This window comes from Chinchilla lanigera, unplaced genomic scaffold (assembly GCF_000276665.1).
Source record: "Chinchilla lanigera isolate Chin_1 unplaced genomic scaffold, ChiLan1.0 scaffold00070, whole genome shotgun sequence".
Classification (NCBI taxonomy): Eukaryota; Metazoa; Chordata; class Mammalia; order Rodentia; family Chinchillidae; genus Chinchilla; species Chinchilla lanigera.
In genome coordinates, this window is record NW_004955471.1 from 10,030,524 (window position 1) to 10,051,016 (window position 20,493).

The 20,493-nt window shown below is 40.1% G+C and overlaps 1 protein-coding gene across 5 annotated transcripts in view; it reads right to left on the minus strand.

Annotated features, from left to right (window-relative positions):
- The window catches only part of Gria2 (glutamate receptor, ionotropic, AMPA 2), a 138,476-nt gene that overhangs the window by 60,128 nt on the left and 57,855 nt on the right, over positions 1 to 20,493 (minus strand). For all 5 annotated transcript variants that reach the window (XR_001237063.1, XM_005400942.2, XM_005400941.2 and 2 more), the window contains exon 3: positions 5,419 to 5,658. Coding sequence is in view for 4 of the 5 variants with exons in the window: in XM_005400942.2 (XP_005400999.1) it covers positions 5,419 to 5,658 (240 nt within the window). In the remaining variant the exon portion in view is untranslated. The remainder of the gene's footprint in view (positions 1 to 5,418; positions 5,659 to 20,493) is intronic.

A 20,493-nucleotide genomic window follows, 5' to 3' on the forward strand; every position in this document is an offset into this window, starting at 1 on the left:
GGCAAACGCAAGGTCGTGAGTTCGCTTCCCGGTACCGGAGAAAAACCAAAAAAAAAAAAAAAAGATAATAAGGGGGTGATGCAAACACCAAGATACATGAGTGGACAAGGTATCACTGGGGAGAACTGAGTAGGCCATTCTGGAAAGATTTCTGCACAAATAAAGATGGTGAGTTTCTTTTGTATATGGCAGCTATAAGATAATTGTTGATTTTTAAACTACAATTAGTAAAGGGCTTGAATCCAGATTTTGGGGTTAGGAAGTGAATGGGTGGTGGGAAATCATGCTGTAGATCACTTGCTGTCGTTTGAAAACTTATGTTGAATTTGAATTGCTACTGTAACAGGATTGAGGCGTGAGCTTAAGGACATAATCCATGCCATTTTGTGAGAATGAATTCAGCTCAAGTGCCTCTACGTCTGGCGCATGCTCAGTTCCTCCTGTGCCATCTTATGGTGCAGCACTGAGGTTCCTGCCAGATCTAGCATCAAGTTCTTAGATTTCTCAGCCTCTAGAACTATAAGAAAAACATTATTTTTTTTTATAAATTAATTTCAGGTATTATAGCAACACCTTAGATGGACTAAGACAGCACACATTTTTTAAATCGGCAGGGAAGTAAAAGTAAAACCTAGCATGGAATTTAAATAAAAAGAGGAGGATCAGAGAAGGGAACCTGCATGTGTTTGCAGGTGGTGAGGAGGAATCCAGTGGAGAAGAGAGGATATTTTACAGAGAGGGTAAAATTAGGATTTGGGGCCAGGGGATGTAATGCAGTGGTAGAACAGTGAGGTCTTGGGTTCAACCTCAAGCACCAGCAAACAACAACAAAATATATACATATATATTTATACGTATTATATATTATACAAATATAAAAGTGCTTACACTACTGAATTTTTAGGTACTAAAGGCCAGAATACAGTATTATTAAAGTGCCCTAATTCTTCGTGGGCCAATTGCTACCACTGGCTCTAGCTGTATAAGGTACTGATAAGGAAAAGATCTTGTCAAACTCAAAATAATAGCGGCAGTAAGTAACAGCTTCCTCTAGAGCTCCTGTGAACAGCACTGAGCTACAGACAAGCCATTTTGAACCAGAGGGCATTGCAGTGTCTTTGTTTGCACATTAAAAGGTGAAATTTAGAATGGCGACTGCGAAAAGGTCTACTTCAGGCCATGTATTTATTCTTAAAAATATTTTTGTTCTATTTAAGATGCACTGTGTTTAATTAATATTTATGATCACTAAATCATGGCAGCATGGCTGGCCCAGATTAGACTAATACAGCATTCCTGCATCAACTTCCTCCAGAAATTCAGAAAAGAAATTTACATTTTGGAAGCATTTTTGCTCTATGTGATATTTTCTTAGAACTAAAATCAAAGTGCTTCCTCTACAGGAGACAATTCTTTCTCCAATTTAAAATCAAGACATGAAGATATTTTATCTATTGCCTATGAAATGTATTACTTTACCTTGTTAACACTAAACCAATAAATAAAAACCACACTTTAATTGAGGGATGATTCTAGTGTAGCACTTGTATAGCTAAAGATTAAAGGTATAATATTTAATGAACCCACAAAGGTAACACATTACTCTACAGTTAAATGTGTGTGGACACACTACTTCCTTGCCCTCTGAGGAGACATAGTATGCGTCCCTTGAAAAGGACGAGAAGTCCTCAATGTGTCCTGAGGCTGCTCACAGCCTAAGGGAGAGAAGACCCCAGCAATCCTAAAAGGTCACCTGGCATCAGATGAACAGTCTCAGCACCCCTGCCACCAACACATTTAGATTAATCGAAACTGCTTCTGTTCAAAGACCAGAATGTAGTTGTTCGCAAGCAGGATATGGTCTCTGGGCTTGTGCTCATCACTGAACAGAAAGTCAGGAAGCAGGAATGATTTGATGGCAGTTAGAAAGGAGCAAGGAAGTGGTGTTGGGCAATTTCAACTATTTCATCTACTTTACCATCTGGGCAGAATGTTAGGGCCCTTTTCCTGTTTGGGCACTATGCTACTTGTACTCCAAAGAACATCCACTTATTTATTTAGGTGTTGTTATTCAAAAGTCTATTGACTTGGCCTAGACTCTCAGAAGAGGAAAGAAGAAAGTTTGAACAAAAACGTCTAAGGAGATAGTGGGGGTGTCATTTCAAGATCAGATCAAACAGTTTGGAATGGAGGTATGTAGAGATATAAATTGAAAGGTGAAACCATGATGTCTAATTTTCTTTCTTTTTTGAGGGGGGAGTCTATTTTTCAAAGCATGGTTAATGTAAGTAAAGCAAACAAAGGTGTCTTCTCCAAATCACATAGCATTAAAGTAAGGAAGGGCCTCTTTGAAGCAAGCATAAGAGAAATGGGCTAGCCCAGAGGAAAGAAAGCAGGTCACATGAGGAACGCATGGGTAACTTTTTCAAAGGAGTATGGTGTCAAAGCCATAAAATTAAGTCATTATAATAATAAGAAAAAAATCAGAGAGCGATAATCCCATTTTCACAAGCCAAGTAAAACATTACACAAAGGTCAAGTCTCTTGCCAGCATTTCGAGAGCTGTACACATTTATCTCTGAAAATAATTTCAGTTGAAAGGCCAGTGTAATATCTCTCACATTAAAACATCAGCAGTTCCTTGATAGTACCTTGAAAATGTATTCATAAGGTCATTTGACTTTAATATATAATTACTTGATATTATTATCATTCTAACATTCTTTGCTCAACAAATGAACTTGACTCAAATCAATTTGTATAATTTAATAATTGTAGATTATCTCATCACTCCCATTTCACTTAATTTTTTAAAGTATTAATAAAATCATTGAAAAACATCCCAGATCCTCTGTGCTAGGTTCAACATCTTCACCTGCCAATCCCGGTTCCTGTCCCTCTCCCTTTCTCTTTACCAGACTTGCTCTTGTCTTTATACCGGCTGTTGTCTACTGAACATTCTCAAAAGCTCAGTGTTAAACAGAGGAAATGATGGTGGGGGTGACAGTGAAGCAGGCTCCAAAACTGAAAATGGCATATCGACCTTGAGAAACAGAAGTGAGTAGATCTTCTGCTCTTTCGATCTTTCAAGGAAGATTCAGTTTCTAGCACCACCTCAAAATGCACAAATGGTTAAGTCATCCATCCGTGAGTACTGATCATGGAGCACCACTTTGAAGGGTTGAATATTCAGGTAGAAACTGCACATGTATGGTACTGAGCTGCATCCGGTCATTGCATTCCTGAGTTTACAGCCAGACCTGAACTGCAAATAGTGCTCAGATAGGTAACTAACTTCATTTCCTGGAAGACAGCACAGGAAGTACTTCATGACTGACAGAATCAACACCATTATGAATTATGAGCTGCACTAAGTCCTAGCAAGGAAAGTGAGACCTCACTTGGAGAGAGAGAGTAGTGTGAAAGCCATCGCTGAGGAAGTGATATATAAACCAGATGTCAGGAAGGGACGAGAACCTGAGATATGCTGCAGACATCTGAGGTGAACGAGTCTGGCCCATCTGACAAAGAGAAAGGTCAAACGGATTTAGCCTGAGGAAGTAAGACAGCAGACTACACCAGAGAATTTAGCAGGAAGCAGGCCCTAGGGAGCCTTAGATCCATGCTAAGAATTTTTATTTCATCCCTATCATATATGAAGCTACTGAAGTGCTTTAAGAAAGGGATTGAAGTTGTCAAGAGAAATTAAACAATGGCTTTGGCTGTCTGGTACAAAATTAAAGCAAGATACGTGTAGCATGGGAGAGACAGGGGACTGAACACATGGTCACTCGAGACCAATGAGAAAGAAGGGCGACTGGAAATACCATGCACACGGTGACAGCAATCACATCAGCAAGGTGCGAGGGTGAAAAGGGCATTGAAATATATCCAGGCTCCGAACTGTTTGAACAGAACAAAGCAATAAAGGAACATTTTAAAAAATGGGTGGGAGGGGAGCTAGAGACCAAGGGGGAGAGGAGAATGGGGAGGGGGAGGGGAACAGAGAGAATTAGGATGTGCTGACTATTTGCGTCTCCTTCCTCAGATGAATGTGAGCAGCATGCACTATGATCATGTACTACTAAAACAATTTAAAAAGAGCAATTAACAAGAGCAACGACTAAAAATAACTTAAGCGGCTCAGTTTTATAAGCCCTTTTATCACTTACTCAGGAGTATCATTTGGGATCATCCAGCACACTGGGATCCATATTTACTATAAATGGTTCTGTTTCCGTTTTTCATTCCCTATGGGGAGAGCAAAGCGCTCCCTTCTCACAGCTGAGAATGAAGTTGTTGACCCAGCAGTTTCTTCCCAGCTGAAGAGTGCTGACTGGCACTTCACCTGGTGTTATTGCCAGGGATGATAGGACAGGGCAGAGGGCAGACACCTAGCTGGAGCACTCCTGACTCCGTCTCACTGCAGCCAAAGACTACAAACTGATCAATGGAGAATTGATAGGGCTGGATCTCTTCTCGTCCGCCCTTGTGGGTAACAAGCTGCCCTACTTGGGCAAAACAGCCCTTAGGATTCCATTTGTACCTTCAGATATTCCAGAGCTCAAGCTGCTGAAAGACACTCAGTGTGGTACTTAGCTGCACTGCTAACAGTAGTACCTGGTTTGTGGATATTCTCTTCGGGAACATTCACAGAAAATGTTTCTTATCATTTGAGGGGCTTACAGACTTACAGATGCTCAAGTATGAACCCAGGAATGGATAAGAACGTCTGGGCTTCCCTGTCATGAAAGTCAACCAAGTCAGTTCCTATTAACTTTATAACAAGAAATGTGGAAAACATAAAGAAGATACTACCCTGATAGAGTTCAGTGTAATTAGTCAAGTCTGGCATGCTATTCAAAAATATCTCACTGTAAGAAATCATACAGAATTATATCAGAAAAACTGGCTTGGCATCAGAGACCTGTGTTTGAGATACAGTACATGTAAGTTGATCATAAGCAACCCCAAAACTTCTCTGAGATTCAGAGATCTTATTTTCATGCAAGAGTAATAATAATAGTACCTGCATCTAGCAATATATAATAACTGTAAACATTCTTGTCAATGTATTTATGTGAATTTCACATAAGCCATTTCATTATCCTTGGGCTAGTAAGAGAGTTATCACATGACACTCATTGCTGATGCCAGAAATTTCTTTTTGTGCTAAAACTGAACATCTGGGCATTGGAATAATAGATCACCTCTGTAAATTGCACACATACTTTTGTTGTGTTATTTTCTCCAAATATGCTGCCCGTTTTTCACACTACATTATTCATTTGCACAACCAAAGTCAGCCAAATGATCCTCGGGACTTTGTACGCATTTACAGCTTTGTAAAACCCCCTAAATATTGAATGCAAGTGTTGAATTCTGGTGGATCCCTGAGACGGAGGTCCGGTCACTCACCTCGGTCGCTGTCGTACAGGTACGCAAACTTGTCCCATTGGTAATACTCGATCAAACTCAGCAGTGCTCCTTTGAGGTCAGGCCTCATCTGGATGACGAATGGGTGCGTGCCATCCGTGGGGAAGCTGGGGGTGATGAAGGAGACGTGCAGCGTTCCGCAGAACGATGTGATGGTGTTGACAGACTTCTTGTCATAAAACCCAAAAATCGCATAGACGCCTCTGGAAAACTGGGAGCAGACTGGAAAGTAGGAAAAACAGAAGAGATAAATCACTGTAATTTGCATACAGTCACAGGGATTTGTTTGAAGCATTATCCTTTCTGTAACATATAAAATCATTAATAGATTGAAGGAAATACAGAACTCATCTTAAGCAGCCATTAAAATTTATGAGCACTTATTTACTTAGCCCTATTGGAGGAATTCACAGAATTACAGAGCATAAAATGTTATCATTCTGGCTACAGGAAAATGCTTTCATTATGGCCTAACAAGCTACAAATGCATAAACATATTTTGGGGCAGGCACATTAAAATGTACAAGTAAAAGCCATCAGTTATAAGAACAAACTGTACTTTCCTAAGATTTATACACATTCATAAGAGCTCATTCCCCACAGAACCTGGTTCCTTTAAGAAGCTCTATTGTATTCGAATGCTTTTATGTTAAGTCAGTGTGCTTACAAAGAGCAATGATGCTGGCCAAGGCCACTTCGAGAAAGGTCTATGCCACACTTGCACCACAAACACAGACACCAAAAAGAGGCATTTATTACACGTGTCACCGGCAGCCAAAGAGCAGTTCAGCGAAGCTCAGCATTCCCACTGCGCATGTGCCCCACGGCCCTGACTTCCCCTCTGTGCTCCAGTACATAAGAAAGAAGAATGCTAGCGGGAGCTTTGGCGAAGGACCGCCATGGCTGCCAGCGGAACAACACTGAATTCAAGACTCTCCATCCACTGCTCTCTCGCAGTGGTTACAGTTCAGCGAATGGCATAGGGCACCACCCTCTCCCTTCCCCAACACCAGTCCATTGGGAAATCACGCTCCTATACTACCAGACTACACTCAGGTGTGGTCCACTTTCCACTGTAACCACCCCAGCCAGCCTAGTTCACAGGCAGGATGCGCATCTCGGACTTGAAGTGTGCCTGCCCTGTGCCATAATATGCTAACTCATTTCTTGTCCATGGTAGCCCTTGAGTAGAAGCTGATATTATTCCCAAATCAATGATAAGAAAATCAGCCCATAGGGCACATAGGGCTGGGGACAAGGTGCCTGCCTGGCAAGAGTGAGGTCCTGACTTTGATTCTCTGTACAAAAAAAGAAAATGAAAGAAAAGAAAATTGGCATATAAAAAGATGAAATAATTTATCCCAGTCTCCCAGCTAGTAAATGACAGATTCTACACGAAAACCTAGGCATTCAAATTCCACACTCTAACTAATGGGTCATACTATACTTCAAACTAAGTTAGTGGTGTACCTACCCAACTGTTGAACTGTTGTGTCTCCTCAACTTACTGCCCTCCCATTCGGTTCTCCAGAATGATGGTCATTAATCGGAATGAACTTCGAAAACATAAATTTGATATTCTATCTCTCTGCCTCTCTGTGTCTCTTTCTGTGTCTGTCCCTGTGTCTTTCTGTCTGTCTCTCTGTTCTCTGTCTCTCTCTTTCTTTCTGAAGTTAGAGTTACTTAGTCCAAGAGTGCCCTCCTCCAAAGCTCTACAGAAACATAACCCTAACACCACTAGTCCAGGTTAATTCATGGCTTTGAATGAATGGCTGGTATTTTTCCATCTTTGGGGTCATTTCAATCCAAAGAATAGAAATCAGCTATCCAGTAATGAAATGTAACAACCCACAACATAGTATCAACCACCTTAATCAATCCTATTTGAAAGATAAGACTAATACTACCTTATTTTATTTCATTCACAAAAACGGAGTTTATAGCAAAATAGATCTGGTTTATGAATTAAAATATTGCTAAAATATATGCAGACTTTAATAACCAATTTGACAATCCACACATAAACAGCAATAATTTTAGTAACTTTTGCATGAATGAACTGAATGGAAATCAAGATTAACTATTTCCTTGAGTGGTCCTTTTCATAAGAGGTTTCCATTTTCATTTAAATATTCTCTGGTATTCAATCAACCTTTGTCACTGTCAGAAAAGTTTCTGCAATGTCTAGGCCTTTTCTGTGTGACATATCAATTATTATGATCTCTTTCATCACCACTGATCTGCAGGACGGGCTGATGCAACTTAGACGCAACTGGATGTATTTTTACACCAATTTTATGCCTCAGCATAATGCCAAAACACAATGAAATTGCTGTCGCTTATTCATAGCCACACTTACATTCTTCCCTTTGTACCTAAGTTGGAAAGAACCCGTACTTGCAGGGTGTGTCCCTTAATTCCATACTTGCAAAAAACTTTCACTGGCAAAGCCCTTCTAGGGAAACTCTGTCATGATTTTTAATTTATATAGGAACATAGGTAGTATGTATATCTTAAATAATTTGCTCAGATTTTTGTCAAACCTTACATCTAAAATGATTAAAATGGGACACGTGAAAAGCGAGAATTGCTATAAAGTTCTGAGTCTAATGTCTTCATTTCCTGGAAAGTGTTGGCTTGTCATCTCCAAATGATAATAATCTCACACAATATGATTTATTTGCAAAACCTCCTTTCATCATAAATGAAGTGGCTTCTATGATGGAAGCAGCGGCCTCAATATCAGGAGAATGCCTGATAACCAATGCCACTGTCTGCATACACAGATGCTCATAAAAAGGGGCCAAACTTTCATTTTCCATTTGTTTTAGGGCCTGTCATGAGATGTCAAGGGACCTCTTGGTTATTGCTAGCATCTGGAAATACTGGCTTTAGACCAACCACAAACACAAACTGTATACACTTCAGAAGAAATTACAACTCATCGAACTGAGAAGGCCCTTATTTGCCAGGCTATTCGGCTACTTCTCCAATGAACATTATTTTACAGCCACGTCCTTCCTCTCCCAACAACCCATGGTTCCCCTGAGCCCTCTCGCTGCATTTTTCGTGTCTCTGTGGCATAGATGCAACTGTCCCTTGTTCTGCAGCCCCTATTTCTCTGAGTATTTCTTTCCCAACCTTTTTCACCGTACATGGGACTAACTGATGTTTTGTCAACATTGCTCATTTCCCTCACTGTACTTAGGTCAGTCACTGTCACTGTTCCCAAGCACGATACGAATGGCATCGATATTTATAACCAGGAATCAGAGTGCTGATGAGCTCAGACGCCCAGTGGGCAGAGACCATCCATGAAGAACAAGGCCTGCTTCCCAGAGACACCCGAGACTGTCCGCAGTAATCTTGACGTCCCGCCATGACAGCATAGCTACAGGAGCCTACTGATATGTTACACAAGAAAAGTGTACCGATGTGTTGCACTGCTCTACAGCGATTCCTCATTTGACTAGAAATGAAATTACTCATTTTCCCGTCTCCCTACTCCACAGTGATGGCTTCAAAATGTAAATCCATTTTCCTCTAATCTCAATCCGTCCTTTAAAGAAGGAAGGTTGGGCCTGGGGATTTAGCTCAGCGGCAAAAGCGCCTGCCTGGCAAGCGCAAGGTCGTGAGTTCGATTCCTGGTACCAGAGAAAAACCAAAAAAAAAAAAAACAATAAAGAAGGAAGGTTTACCACTCTGAGCATATGCAAAATATTGTGAAAGAAACTCCACAAATAATTGCAAAGACGACTTTCTAAGATGACTTAGGCAAAACCAGACTCCTACAGACAATTGTCCCTGCAGGCGGAGGGAGGAGTTGGAAACCTGCTTCCCTCTGGCTTCCTGGCCACGTAATTATACTGTCGAACAGCATCACGAGTCTCTGCAATGATTAGGCTGATTAATATCAGAACTGCACTGATGACTTGAGATTCAAAGCTGATTGCAAAGGAGTTGGTAAGATGCTCTTACTAAGTTCTACTGGAATTAAATATTTAATATCAACTTTGAAAACTCAGCAAAGGCGAGTCCTTCCACAAAACACTTTAGGTCAAGCAGCAGAAATGATAATCTCCTGGGTGTAAGCAACTTGCTGATTCCTTCATTTTTTATTACAAGCCCAGATGGTATCAGCCAATAACAGTGCTGATGGTGCAGCCAACGCATCTTGTTCTCTTGGGTCGTTCTGCTCATTGGTGCTGCTAATGTAGCGGACACGCACACTCAGGAGGACTTCGCGTGGTGATTTAGTAGACAGGGGGAAACGTGGGGCCAGTTTTTTATTCTACATATTTTATAAGTCACCATTCGCTTCAACAAAGCAGCATAGGTTGCTTTATAAGCAAAACTGCCACTTGCTGCTTCGCAGGTGGTCGAGTCTGGTGAAAGCGCCATCCCGAGGAGCACGGGCTTCAAACTGCGAACGCCGCAGGACATCTGGCTCTTGCATTCATCACCAAACCTCGGACACGAATCCCTCACATACTCCCCCAAATTTGCTGGGGAAATTTCCCTAGCGTTTGTTAGTGATGATCTCCTAGTCATCAAATCCAATCACCTTGTTCGCAGGTTTAATGTTCTTAACTCCCCTGAAGCTATTGGTCAAAACTTTGATTAATGTTCTTTCTCCTTCCACCACTGCTAATCTCGTTCCCTTCTAATTCCTTCTCCACGTTGATATCGGACAAAATCCCAATGTCTCGGCGTACTTTCTCCCCTCCTCGTTACCTTTGGCTGCCTCCTCTTTTCTGCTTCTCAAATTAGTAAGATTCTTCCAAGGATTTGTCTCCCAACTGTTCTGTCTTCTACATTCTACGTGTTAGTAGTTTCTTCCCTTTCCACTGGGCCGAATTCCAATTTTATGCACCTTTCTTCATCATCTTCAGTGTCACCTCTTGTAACTACTTTCACCAAGAACACACACCTTTAAATAGCCTATGTGGCAGACCTCCAGTTAGGGTTAGAAAATGACACCACAGAACAGACTCACTACGTGTTGTTGAAGTCACCAGCTGATCCCTGATCTCTCACTGCCATCACGGCCTACAAAAAGTAAACTTCTAATTCCACATAATTCCAACTACTTCCACAAAAGCAAGAAGACAAAACCACAGTTTTTAATCCTGACAAACTATGTCTCTGTGTTGCTTTTTTTTCCCTTTACCTGCTCATCACATTATAACTACTGCAATTATTTATATTCAGTATTTCAGGATAACGAATTTACTACTCTTCCTTGTCCTATTCACGATTTCCACTGCCAGGTACATTTTATTCTACTTCATTCACACCACATCCACCAAGTAATTCTGAGAACCCACTAGGCTTTCCTCTAGACACGGAGTAAGTGTAAGCATGGCAGATGGGTGTCCCATTTACATGGAGCAAGCACAGTTTTACCCTGTGAATATCCCTTGTATCTTCGTTGTCCTTTCTTCTCTGTTTGGTTCTGAGGAACAAAGTGACCCCCACCCCCCTCCTTTCAACTTCCACTCTCACCGCCTTCTCCAAGCACACCACATAAGAGTCACGTTCCGAGAGCCCAGCTTGCAGTCACGTCCTCACCTGTCTTTACGCTCTGTGTGTCAGAGCTGTCCTGCCCGTCACAAGGCAGAACTCCACCTCCTGCTCAAGTGCTTCTCCAACATTCCCCACCACACCAGGTTATTTACACCCTTTTATTTACTAAGAAAATGTTCGCTGTGAATTTATTGTGCATTATTAATTTGGTAACAATGCATGCCCACCAAAATTTTGCACTGATGACCTCGTGACCATATTTTTTATTAAAATCCTCCATTCTTCATTAATTTCAAGAACGACCCTTCTTGAATAAAAACAAACAAGAGAAATTCACCCAAAACCCTCTGTTTTCTAATGTCTAAAAATGTGTAACTTTAGCCTCAGCATTATCATGGAGAAGTTGTTTTGCATTCAAGGGCCTTGGGGGTTATCGCCTCAGGTTTAGAAAGCCAGAACTAAAAGCCTAACTGTGAGAAAACCTGGTATCTTGGTTTTGTCATCATCTAGCTGCGCCCTGACCAGAGAAGTTCCCTCTGTCCTCCCTTCTCCGCAGGCTCACCTGCGAAACCGGTGATCACGTGACCTGCCTACTTCCTGGTGGGGCAGGGAGGCATTAAAGCGAACAGAAGCAGTGATCAGTGCTGACGGGTGGCAGGCCCGCCTCGATGCCATCGAGCCTCACCCCCTTCCATCCCACACTGTGGTCCGTGTGATGTCAACTATCAGGCCTCAGAATTTTGCTAATATTTTCCTCTAGCCTAACATTTACCAACTTCAGGAAGCCGTGCTTTTGCGTTAAAATCACGCCCGTCTTTCAGGCTCAAAAATGTTAAGAATCACTCCTGACTTCTTCCCTCCTTTTATCTGCAGCGTGCAAATTGGGCCAAATACTGCCTGTGTGACCTCTCCCATCCGTGGCGCTCAGCTTGGCCGATGCTGCCTGGGTATAGTCCTTAAACATTTATTGATTGCATTGCTGCCACAGCCTCCTTCGTAACAAATCTCTTCCCTACCCTCAGGCTTCGGGTACCTCAGTGTCTTCCTCTGTTCAGAGAGCACTCAGCAGCCAGCACTCAGGTATTACCTGCTCTGTGAGGTCCGATTTATACACCACTCCAAAGCAATCTGCACATCTGCCTAGAGTTTGTGATTGTCCAGCTTGACTGTTAAAACTCTGAGTGAATTGAAAGTAAAAAACGAGGTGCCAATTATCTAGCTAGCTAGCTATCGTCTATCTGTCTGTGCCTAACAAGTAGTTAGCACACAAGAAGTAAGTGATAAATACCACTTAATAAATTATCAGTTCTCCCATGAAGGGTGTTCTGCTTACCTTACTCAGGGCCTGCATTGCAGTGTACGTGTGCGTGTGTGTGTGTGTGTGCGCGTGTGGTGTCTTGTGACTACCTTGAGGGCAGTAGCTAGGGTAGGAACAGAATAAGAACTGCTGGATTGGAAGCCCAGCCCTATCTTTGCTTTCTGTTAGGGGAGCCACTGGTCTTAAATCTCAGTTTTTTTAATCTAGTGAATGGGAATATTGATTTCTACCCTGTCTGCCCTACAAGAGTGATTTGATAGAGAAGTGATATACAGAAAAGTGCTAGAGAAAACATAAACTTTTAAATAAATGTTCTATGGACACCATTCCAAACATAACGATTTTTATATTCTCTACAAATCTAGATTAGAAACTTTATAAGCATGTTATTGTATATTTGCTAAATATACAATGAGAACCAATTGATTAATATAAATATAAAACAGGTCCTTGTGATAGAAATTCATTTACTGACATATTTATGCAACCTTCTCAAAACTGCATTTCCTCTTTTATTGTCATTCTGCAAAATAATTAGCTTTTAATTCAAAATTACCAATAGAATGGGTCAATTAGGTTTTTTGTTTGTTGGGTTTTTCCCTGGCCCACGGCACTCACTTCACATTGACCTATTTCTTCTCTTCTTTCAGGTTTTTATTTTGAGCTCAGTCACTAAGTTTCCCAAACTGGGCTTGACCTTGTACCCATCCAGCCTCCAGCTTCAGAGTGCTGGGGCTACGGGTGGCAATTAGTTCTTATAATAAAAATAAAATTATTACTACTGTGAGACAGCAATCTTTGATTGACATTTTACTAAGATTCTAACATGTGGAGAAGTTGGTACCAAGAGAGATGAAGTCATCAGCCTATAAACCTACTGGATGCAGGATGGGGCTGGGGTTGTCCCTGAAGAGGGAAGGTGTCTTGGACATATGACTCAGCCACATCTTATGACATCCTTACAGCCTCCAAAATTCTCAAACTCCACACATTTCCATTTATATGATTCCAGTGAGCTGCTCAAGCCTTACACAGGATCATGAGCCAAGTTTATTCCTTTAAACACACACTTGCAGTATGTGGTCCGTTACAGCATCAGCTCTCCGTGGAAAAGTTGGGAAGCATGTTAAAAATAGAACGGCAATTCCACGATTGTCAGAAAATGTAGGTCAATAGGACATTCTGTTCTTGCAGTGAAATGCAGTTAAACTACCTAGTTTCCATTAATGGGGTTGATTTCAGTGTTTACGTAGGTGCTGGAGACCTGCTTTTTCCATCCATGTGGTCAGGTCAGCATCTGCTGTAAAACTCTTGTCTCTAAAACCCTGCACTTTGGTCTTCTGGCTCCCATTCCCATGAACACCGCACTGTTTCTGATGCAGACACCGAGGACACAGCTGCTGGATGCATGATTCAGAAAGTGTGAGGAGTGTTAAACACACGCTCTGGGAGTGTTTTCTGTAAGTTGCCTCCCTGGTGGTTTTCCCCATAGCCATGCCATCCATCTTCATGGTGATGATAAATCCCTTCTTTGCATACATTTTGACCCCATTTTTCTTGCAAATATTAAATGGGATGCAACATTCTCAGTCAGTTGCCAAGGACTATGAAGTTGTAATAATACATTGTCCTTTCTCTCTCACAAACGTTTATCCTTCCTGACCTTCGCGCTATGTTTCCTGAGTGGGGTGAAATGTCGTGAGTTTGTGGCTGTTGTCCATATTGTCTGCCGCTTTAAAAATCTATAACATTTGCTCTGGTTTCATTCCTCATTTGAGGTAGCAGGCAGTAACAAAGCCAGCTGTAATAGGCAATAGCTCTCCTGTGAGTTTTAATGATGGGTCCATACATATAAACGGAAGGAAAATTACCACCACTTACATAAAATGCCATTTCACAAGGGACAGTCCCATTCTTCACCTGTTGGATGTACATTTCCTTGTCGCGCATACACAATTTGATCCTCTGCAAATTCTTGCTTGCCTCAAACTCTGTGGAATTTCTGGGCCCGCCGTGTCCTGGTGTGATGGAGGCTGAATGGATTTCCGCAGCCCCGGCCTCTAATCTGGCTGCGACACCAGCCAGCTGTGTGTTTCTGGCAAGTTGCGGATTTCAAAGGTCTCCGTGCCCTCAAAAGAACCGCTGAGCTCCAACGTGGGCCTGAATGGCTGACTAGCACAGAGAGGAACCCTGGGAAATGGCAGGTAGTGCATAGTTATCGCCGACACATACTTCCTCACCTCACATAGGCATGCGAGGTGCATCTTCAGGGATTAAATTCTACCACTGTCAGTACGTTGTGTTGGTCCCTCTTGCATTTCCTCTTTCTTAACTTTGTATTTCTTCTCTTCTCTTTCCCCCTGTCCTGTTTTCTCCTATATTGTTTTATGCCTCTTCTTCTTTATAATAACCACTCTTCGTCTTGGTGCCTCAAAACCTGTCTAACTTCATATCTGAGAGTAATTAGAATGTACAAAACCGAACAATTATGTTCTTACCAAATATAGATTAGATGATTATAAATATGTTGTACTTATGACAGGTTTACTTTCAAAAGATTAATTGAAAATATATTTAAAGATTTATACTTAAAACAAGTTTTCTTTGAATGACAAGCAGATAAAGAAATCCAAGCTCTACTGTTTGGATATCTACAAGCCAAATCTGATAACCCTCTTGCTTTGGAGGGGCTCAGAGGTTTTCTGAAGCTATTACAGGACTGTTTGGTTCATCCTGTTTGAGGGTAAGTTGGAAGGTCTTTGTTTATGTGACAGTCTTTCATTTCATTTCTGTCTTTTGAGACGGTCTTGCTATGTAGACCAGGCTGGCCTCCAACTTACAGTGATTTTCTTGCCTCAGCCTCCCAAGTGCTGGGATTACAGATGTACGCTACCACACCCAGCCCACAGTCTTTATTTTAACCCACAGAAATTTATTTTTAAAATGAAGAACTTACTGAATACCACCAAATGAAAAGTTACGTGAATGTGGTAGGAAACGTTCTGGACCATTAACATCCGTCCCTAAATGGCTACGGAATTGGAAGAATCTGGCTCAGTGTGTTCATACACACCGGCTGCATGGAATCCTGCTAAAATCCCAGCGTGCTGTTTGCTGAGGGGCTCTAGCACTCAGCTCTGTGCTGTGCTGAGGCTCAGCCTGCTTTCTGGGACATCTCCTTCATCAAGAGGGATGATTTGCTTTTCTTATTTTGAGAAATGTCTATTCACATAATTTTCTCATATTCAATGGATTTTTGTTGCTGTAGGAATTATTTTTTTTTTTTAGTTCCTTATGTGTTCTGGGTATTTAACATTTACCAGAATAATTGACAAGTATTTTCTCCTATTTTACAGGTTGTCTTCTCACTGTGTTGATGTTTCTTTGGGTTGCAGAAGATTTTCATTTAATATACCCATTTCTCTATGGTTTTCAAATGTCGGTGCCCACTCTTTTTCATATGTGGTAGCCTAAAGAGTTGAACTAAAAGTAGAAAATGGTGAGTAATGGCAGAGCAGGATGAGAAGAAGGGACTAGGAGAAGGCTGCATATCCACGCCAAAATACAGCCCAACACAAGGAGTACGTGCTACTGAGCAGGGTTGCTCTCGAATCACGTTGTTATGAAATTGTGTTGTATTTGTTCAGAGACACGTGAAGAGTGCTTTTCTAGATTCTCTTTATTAATAGCTACTCATATTACTACTCCTATGATTCATATTACATCACATTAATATGTACTCAGAAAAAAAGTGGCCGGGATGGTGGGGTAAGTGTGTTCAAAGTGAGGGGGAGAATTTTAAGGGGGATTCATGGTGAGGCATCTTTCACTGGAATGTATTTTTAAAATTTAAGAACAAAGAGGAGTAAGTCCTAGAGGTCTGCACAGACGAGGTGACTGCAGGCTGCAAGGGCCTGTGACATGTCATGCGAAGACCTGAAAGAGAGGACCCTGAGTGTTTCACACATAAAGAAAAAACACGCTGATAAAAATGTGAAACGCTTCGGTTTGATCAGCACATACATAAACATATATTAACATCCCACAGTTTACCCCCTAATATGTACCGTTATTATATGGTGATTAGAAAAGAAAATATAAAATGAGATGAACAAATTTAAAGCTAATGGTATGAAATCAGTTGTCTCATTAAAGGATTAGGAACTTACTTATGCCTTAGTTTTTACATTCGTTTTAATAATATAATTACATGTTTATAAGCTCAAAATTATACACACAGACTACTCCACACATTTTAAAAAGTGTATTCATTAAAAGTATTTTCAGAATTAACCGTGTTAACAACCATTGGGCTTGTATGCTTCTGCTCTTTCACTTGTGGTTAGTGCTCATTTTGTTTGTGTTTGTTTAACTCATGAGACCATAGACAATTATTGTGCGGCTTCCCGGTGCCTGGCAAATTTACACTCTTCACTGTCGCCTGGTGTTCCTTGGCTTGGATGTCGCATGACTTCATTAATTACCTAACTGAAAGACATTTTGATCGTAGTATCTTTTGCTATTACAAAGAAGGCCGCAGTGACCATGCTGACAGTAGTGCATATATTTTTATGCATATTTGCTACTATTTCTGCAAAACAGATTATTGTATGTAGAATTGCTTGTTTGAATGCTATGCTGATTAAAACATTATCCATGATACCAAATGGTCATCCAAATACAGTAGACCAACTCACATTCTAATCCAAACAGTAAGATACAGTATATTCTAATTTTTTGCTATTATTCTTTAATAGTAGATATTTAATCCTTTTAATTTTTACTAATTTAATGAGTAAAACTGGCACTTCATTTTTGTCTTGATAATAAAAGATTACATTTTTATGCCCTTATGATAGTAGGCATTATTCTTAATGTTTGTCAGGTATTAACCATTTTAAAATTTATAATATACTTTAAAACCAGCTGGTTTTAAAGTATTATAACAAAGCAAATCAACAGGCAAGAAGCTAAGGAATCTTATAAGTTAACACTTGTGGGAGGTGGGGAGTGAGTGGAAAACCTTGGCAGCCGGGCTCCGGGTCTTATTTCTTTTGTTTATTTTTTTTTTTGTCTTTTTGAGACAGGGTCTCGTTATGCAGTGCAGGCTGGCCTTGAGCTCACTTTGTAGCCAGGTGGGTCTCAAATTCGCAATGATCCTCCTGCCTCAGCCTTCCGGGTGCTGGGATTACAGGCGTGTGCACCACCACGCCCGGCCTTGCCAGATATTATTCTTCAAGTGGCTTGCTAATTTTATTTTTTCTGGTAAACAGTACAATATGAATTTTCAAAATTATTAGTAAAAACTTCATCTACTTGATATTTCCTTGCACTGTCTACATTGATATTTTACATACAACTATATTACACATTGCCATTTAAATGTTAATTTCTAATATACTATGTTTATACATCAATCTCATTTTTTCCAGTTTCCACTTTGCTCATAAAGACATTGGAAACCAACTCTTAATCTTTAATAGTAAAAATTAATTCTTCAAATTGTGTATTTCATGTAATAAGAATTTCTCATGCTAATATTTTGAAACCATTCTGCTGGTTTTATAATTATCCTTTTAACAATTTTTCAAACATTAATATTGTGCTTTTCTGGGCATATTGATTTGCATCCACATAGATATTCAATTTCTCAACCATTTAAGTTTGAGTTCAGTTTGCTTTAGGTACAGCCTTTATCATAAGCTAAAGTTCAATATGTTCTTGAGGCTACTACTGTAAAACAAGTGTTTGGATTACTACTGGCATATATTTCTGGAATAACTATTGCTCTCGGTGTCCTGCACAGCTTTCTTGTAGGTTGCTTCATTTGTTGTTGCTGTTGCTGCTTCCAGTTTTGGCTAGGACTAGACCACAAAACAATTTAATTGGTGAAAAGTAATATGTACAACATTAACTTCGTTACCGATCTCTGCTGACTCAGAAGTCTTATGATGCTCAGTTGATTTGCACTAGTAGTTGCACACTTATTAGGGTTATTCTTCGGTACATTTTCTTTCACGTATTGTCAGCTTTCTCTGTAGATTTTCTATCTTAAATATTGCCAATCCCTAGGAAAGCCACAGACTTGAAAATGATAATTTTATGCCTACAGAGCTTACTAAATTCTTGTATAAATTCTATGAGCTTCCTGATGGATGCTCATGAATTTTCCAAGTGAAAAGGTCATTATTTTTGTAAGAAATTTATTTAACTCACTTTGGGATCTTTCTATTTGAAAAATCACTCCAACTTTCGTATTTCTACTATATTTCTTAAAGGAATAAATTATAGAATATGCCATTAATATGGAATCGATACAAGGAAACTGAGTGAGAATTTGAGTAATTGTCTCATGCAACTATCAGTGTATGCAATTAAAATATTTTACAGAGCCCGTAATTCATCCTTTCCCACAACAGATTAGTTTTTTAAAAGCCTATGCATTAGATGAATAATTGTTTCAACTCGCTACTTTATTGTGCTGTGCGCTCCGCAGAAAATGAAAAATGGAAGAAAATTTAATGTAGGCTTCATTATATCAATATTTAGTCGTTGCCAACGTGGTCCCATAATTATTCATATTCTATTTTCACTATACCATTATAGGTGGAATAAGGCATAGAAAAAAAAATAACTATCCCAGCAATGATTCAGGAGCAAAGCTGCAGAGGGAGGAAAAGTAGTGGATGAAAACTCTTAGATAAAAAGGAGGCCTCCAGGGAAGGGACATTACAGAAACTCCACGGAAAACTGTATCGCAGTTACTGTTTAATTTCTATGCAAAACAAAGCAGAGGAAAATGGAAATGAGTGAATACTAGCTAACCAGGAGGGGAAATATTAATGTCATATATCTTACGCTTGTAGCACCAGTTTTTTTCAGCTGTCTCTGACCACGGAACAAAAAAGCACATATGAACTCAGTTAAAGCCATTGTTTCAAGGATCGTTAATAGTGGATTTCTTGCCCCACAGAACACATGTAATTCTGTCTATAAAGCACAGCGTCAAGTGTAGAATAGGCATTTTTGAGGTGTGTGAATTAAATGCAACTGGTGCGAGGGTAAAGCAGGAAAACTTCCATCCTGACGTCTGAACTGCTTGGTTTGGTTTCCTGCCTCTGCTGTGGCCTCTGCATCACTGTGAGCCCCTGAAGTGACAAGGCAGGCACAAACCGCTCAGGGGAGCCACAGCTTTTGAAAGAATTTCTCAAAGAATCCAAGAATACCTTCAGAGTTTAAAGCCTCCAAGACTAAAGCTACGGCACATATTGTACTTCCACAGGATGACAATAGTTCTTTATCAGCAAGACCCAAACAAAGTAAGACTAAACCAACGTGAAGAAAATGAAGGCATACTCCCATATCAGCATATGAATGTAATTCTACCCTAGTCCTTTGAAATAGATGCTTCTAAGGAAATATGGCAAAAAGTGATGAGGTAACTGGCCTCAGATGGCTTTTTATGAAGGTTCGTTCTGTAGAATGTCCATGGCAACACGTAATAGTGAAGGGAAAGCACTATTTATATATACATATGCCTTTCTCTTACCCAACACATTCCACGCTTGCAAACATTAAGCAAAATTAACCAACTTTGGGTATACAGTACGTTGCTAGGTCTTGGATAAATTATTTTAGGAACTATATAATATTTTCATAAAATGAAATTTCTCTTGGAGTAAATTTGTATGATGTGTGACCTATTATTATGGCTTTATTGTATGACCGGAATCTCCACATTAACTGAATGCAATAAAAATGTTTTAGCAAGCAGTTTAGAGAGTGTGAGCTCTACATGGCCGCTATTCTGTGAAGCAATAACTGTGAGCAATAAGTAATAACGCTTAAATAAAAATTATGCCCCAGAACTTTTAAGGGCTGGCATATTTCAAGTAATTTACCCTTTCCAATACCCAACATACAGAAAGATTGAGCATGTTTCCCAGCTTAACACAGATAGGTAATAGAGTTAGAATTTGAACCCAGTCTGGAAATAGCTAGAAAATGTCACACAAGAAAATCTGGGAAACATATTTCAATTAACAAGAGAAATGAATTCCAGAGGAGTGGTATATACTAAGTCATATAGCCATTAAAGAAAATAATCTCTCCAGCCTTTTATTTAAAATTATTTTCTGTGCACATTCTTAATAGAGAGATCTAATGTGTGTGTGGTGTACACATCCAGACTTCTATGCCACTGTGTTTTATGT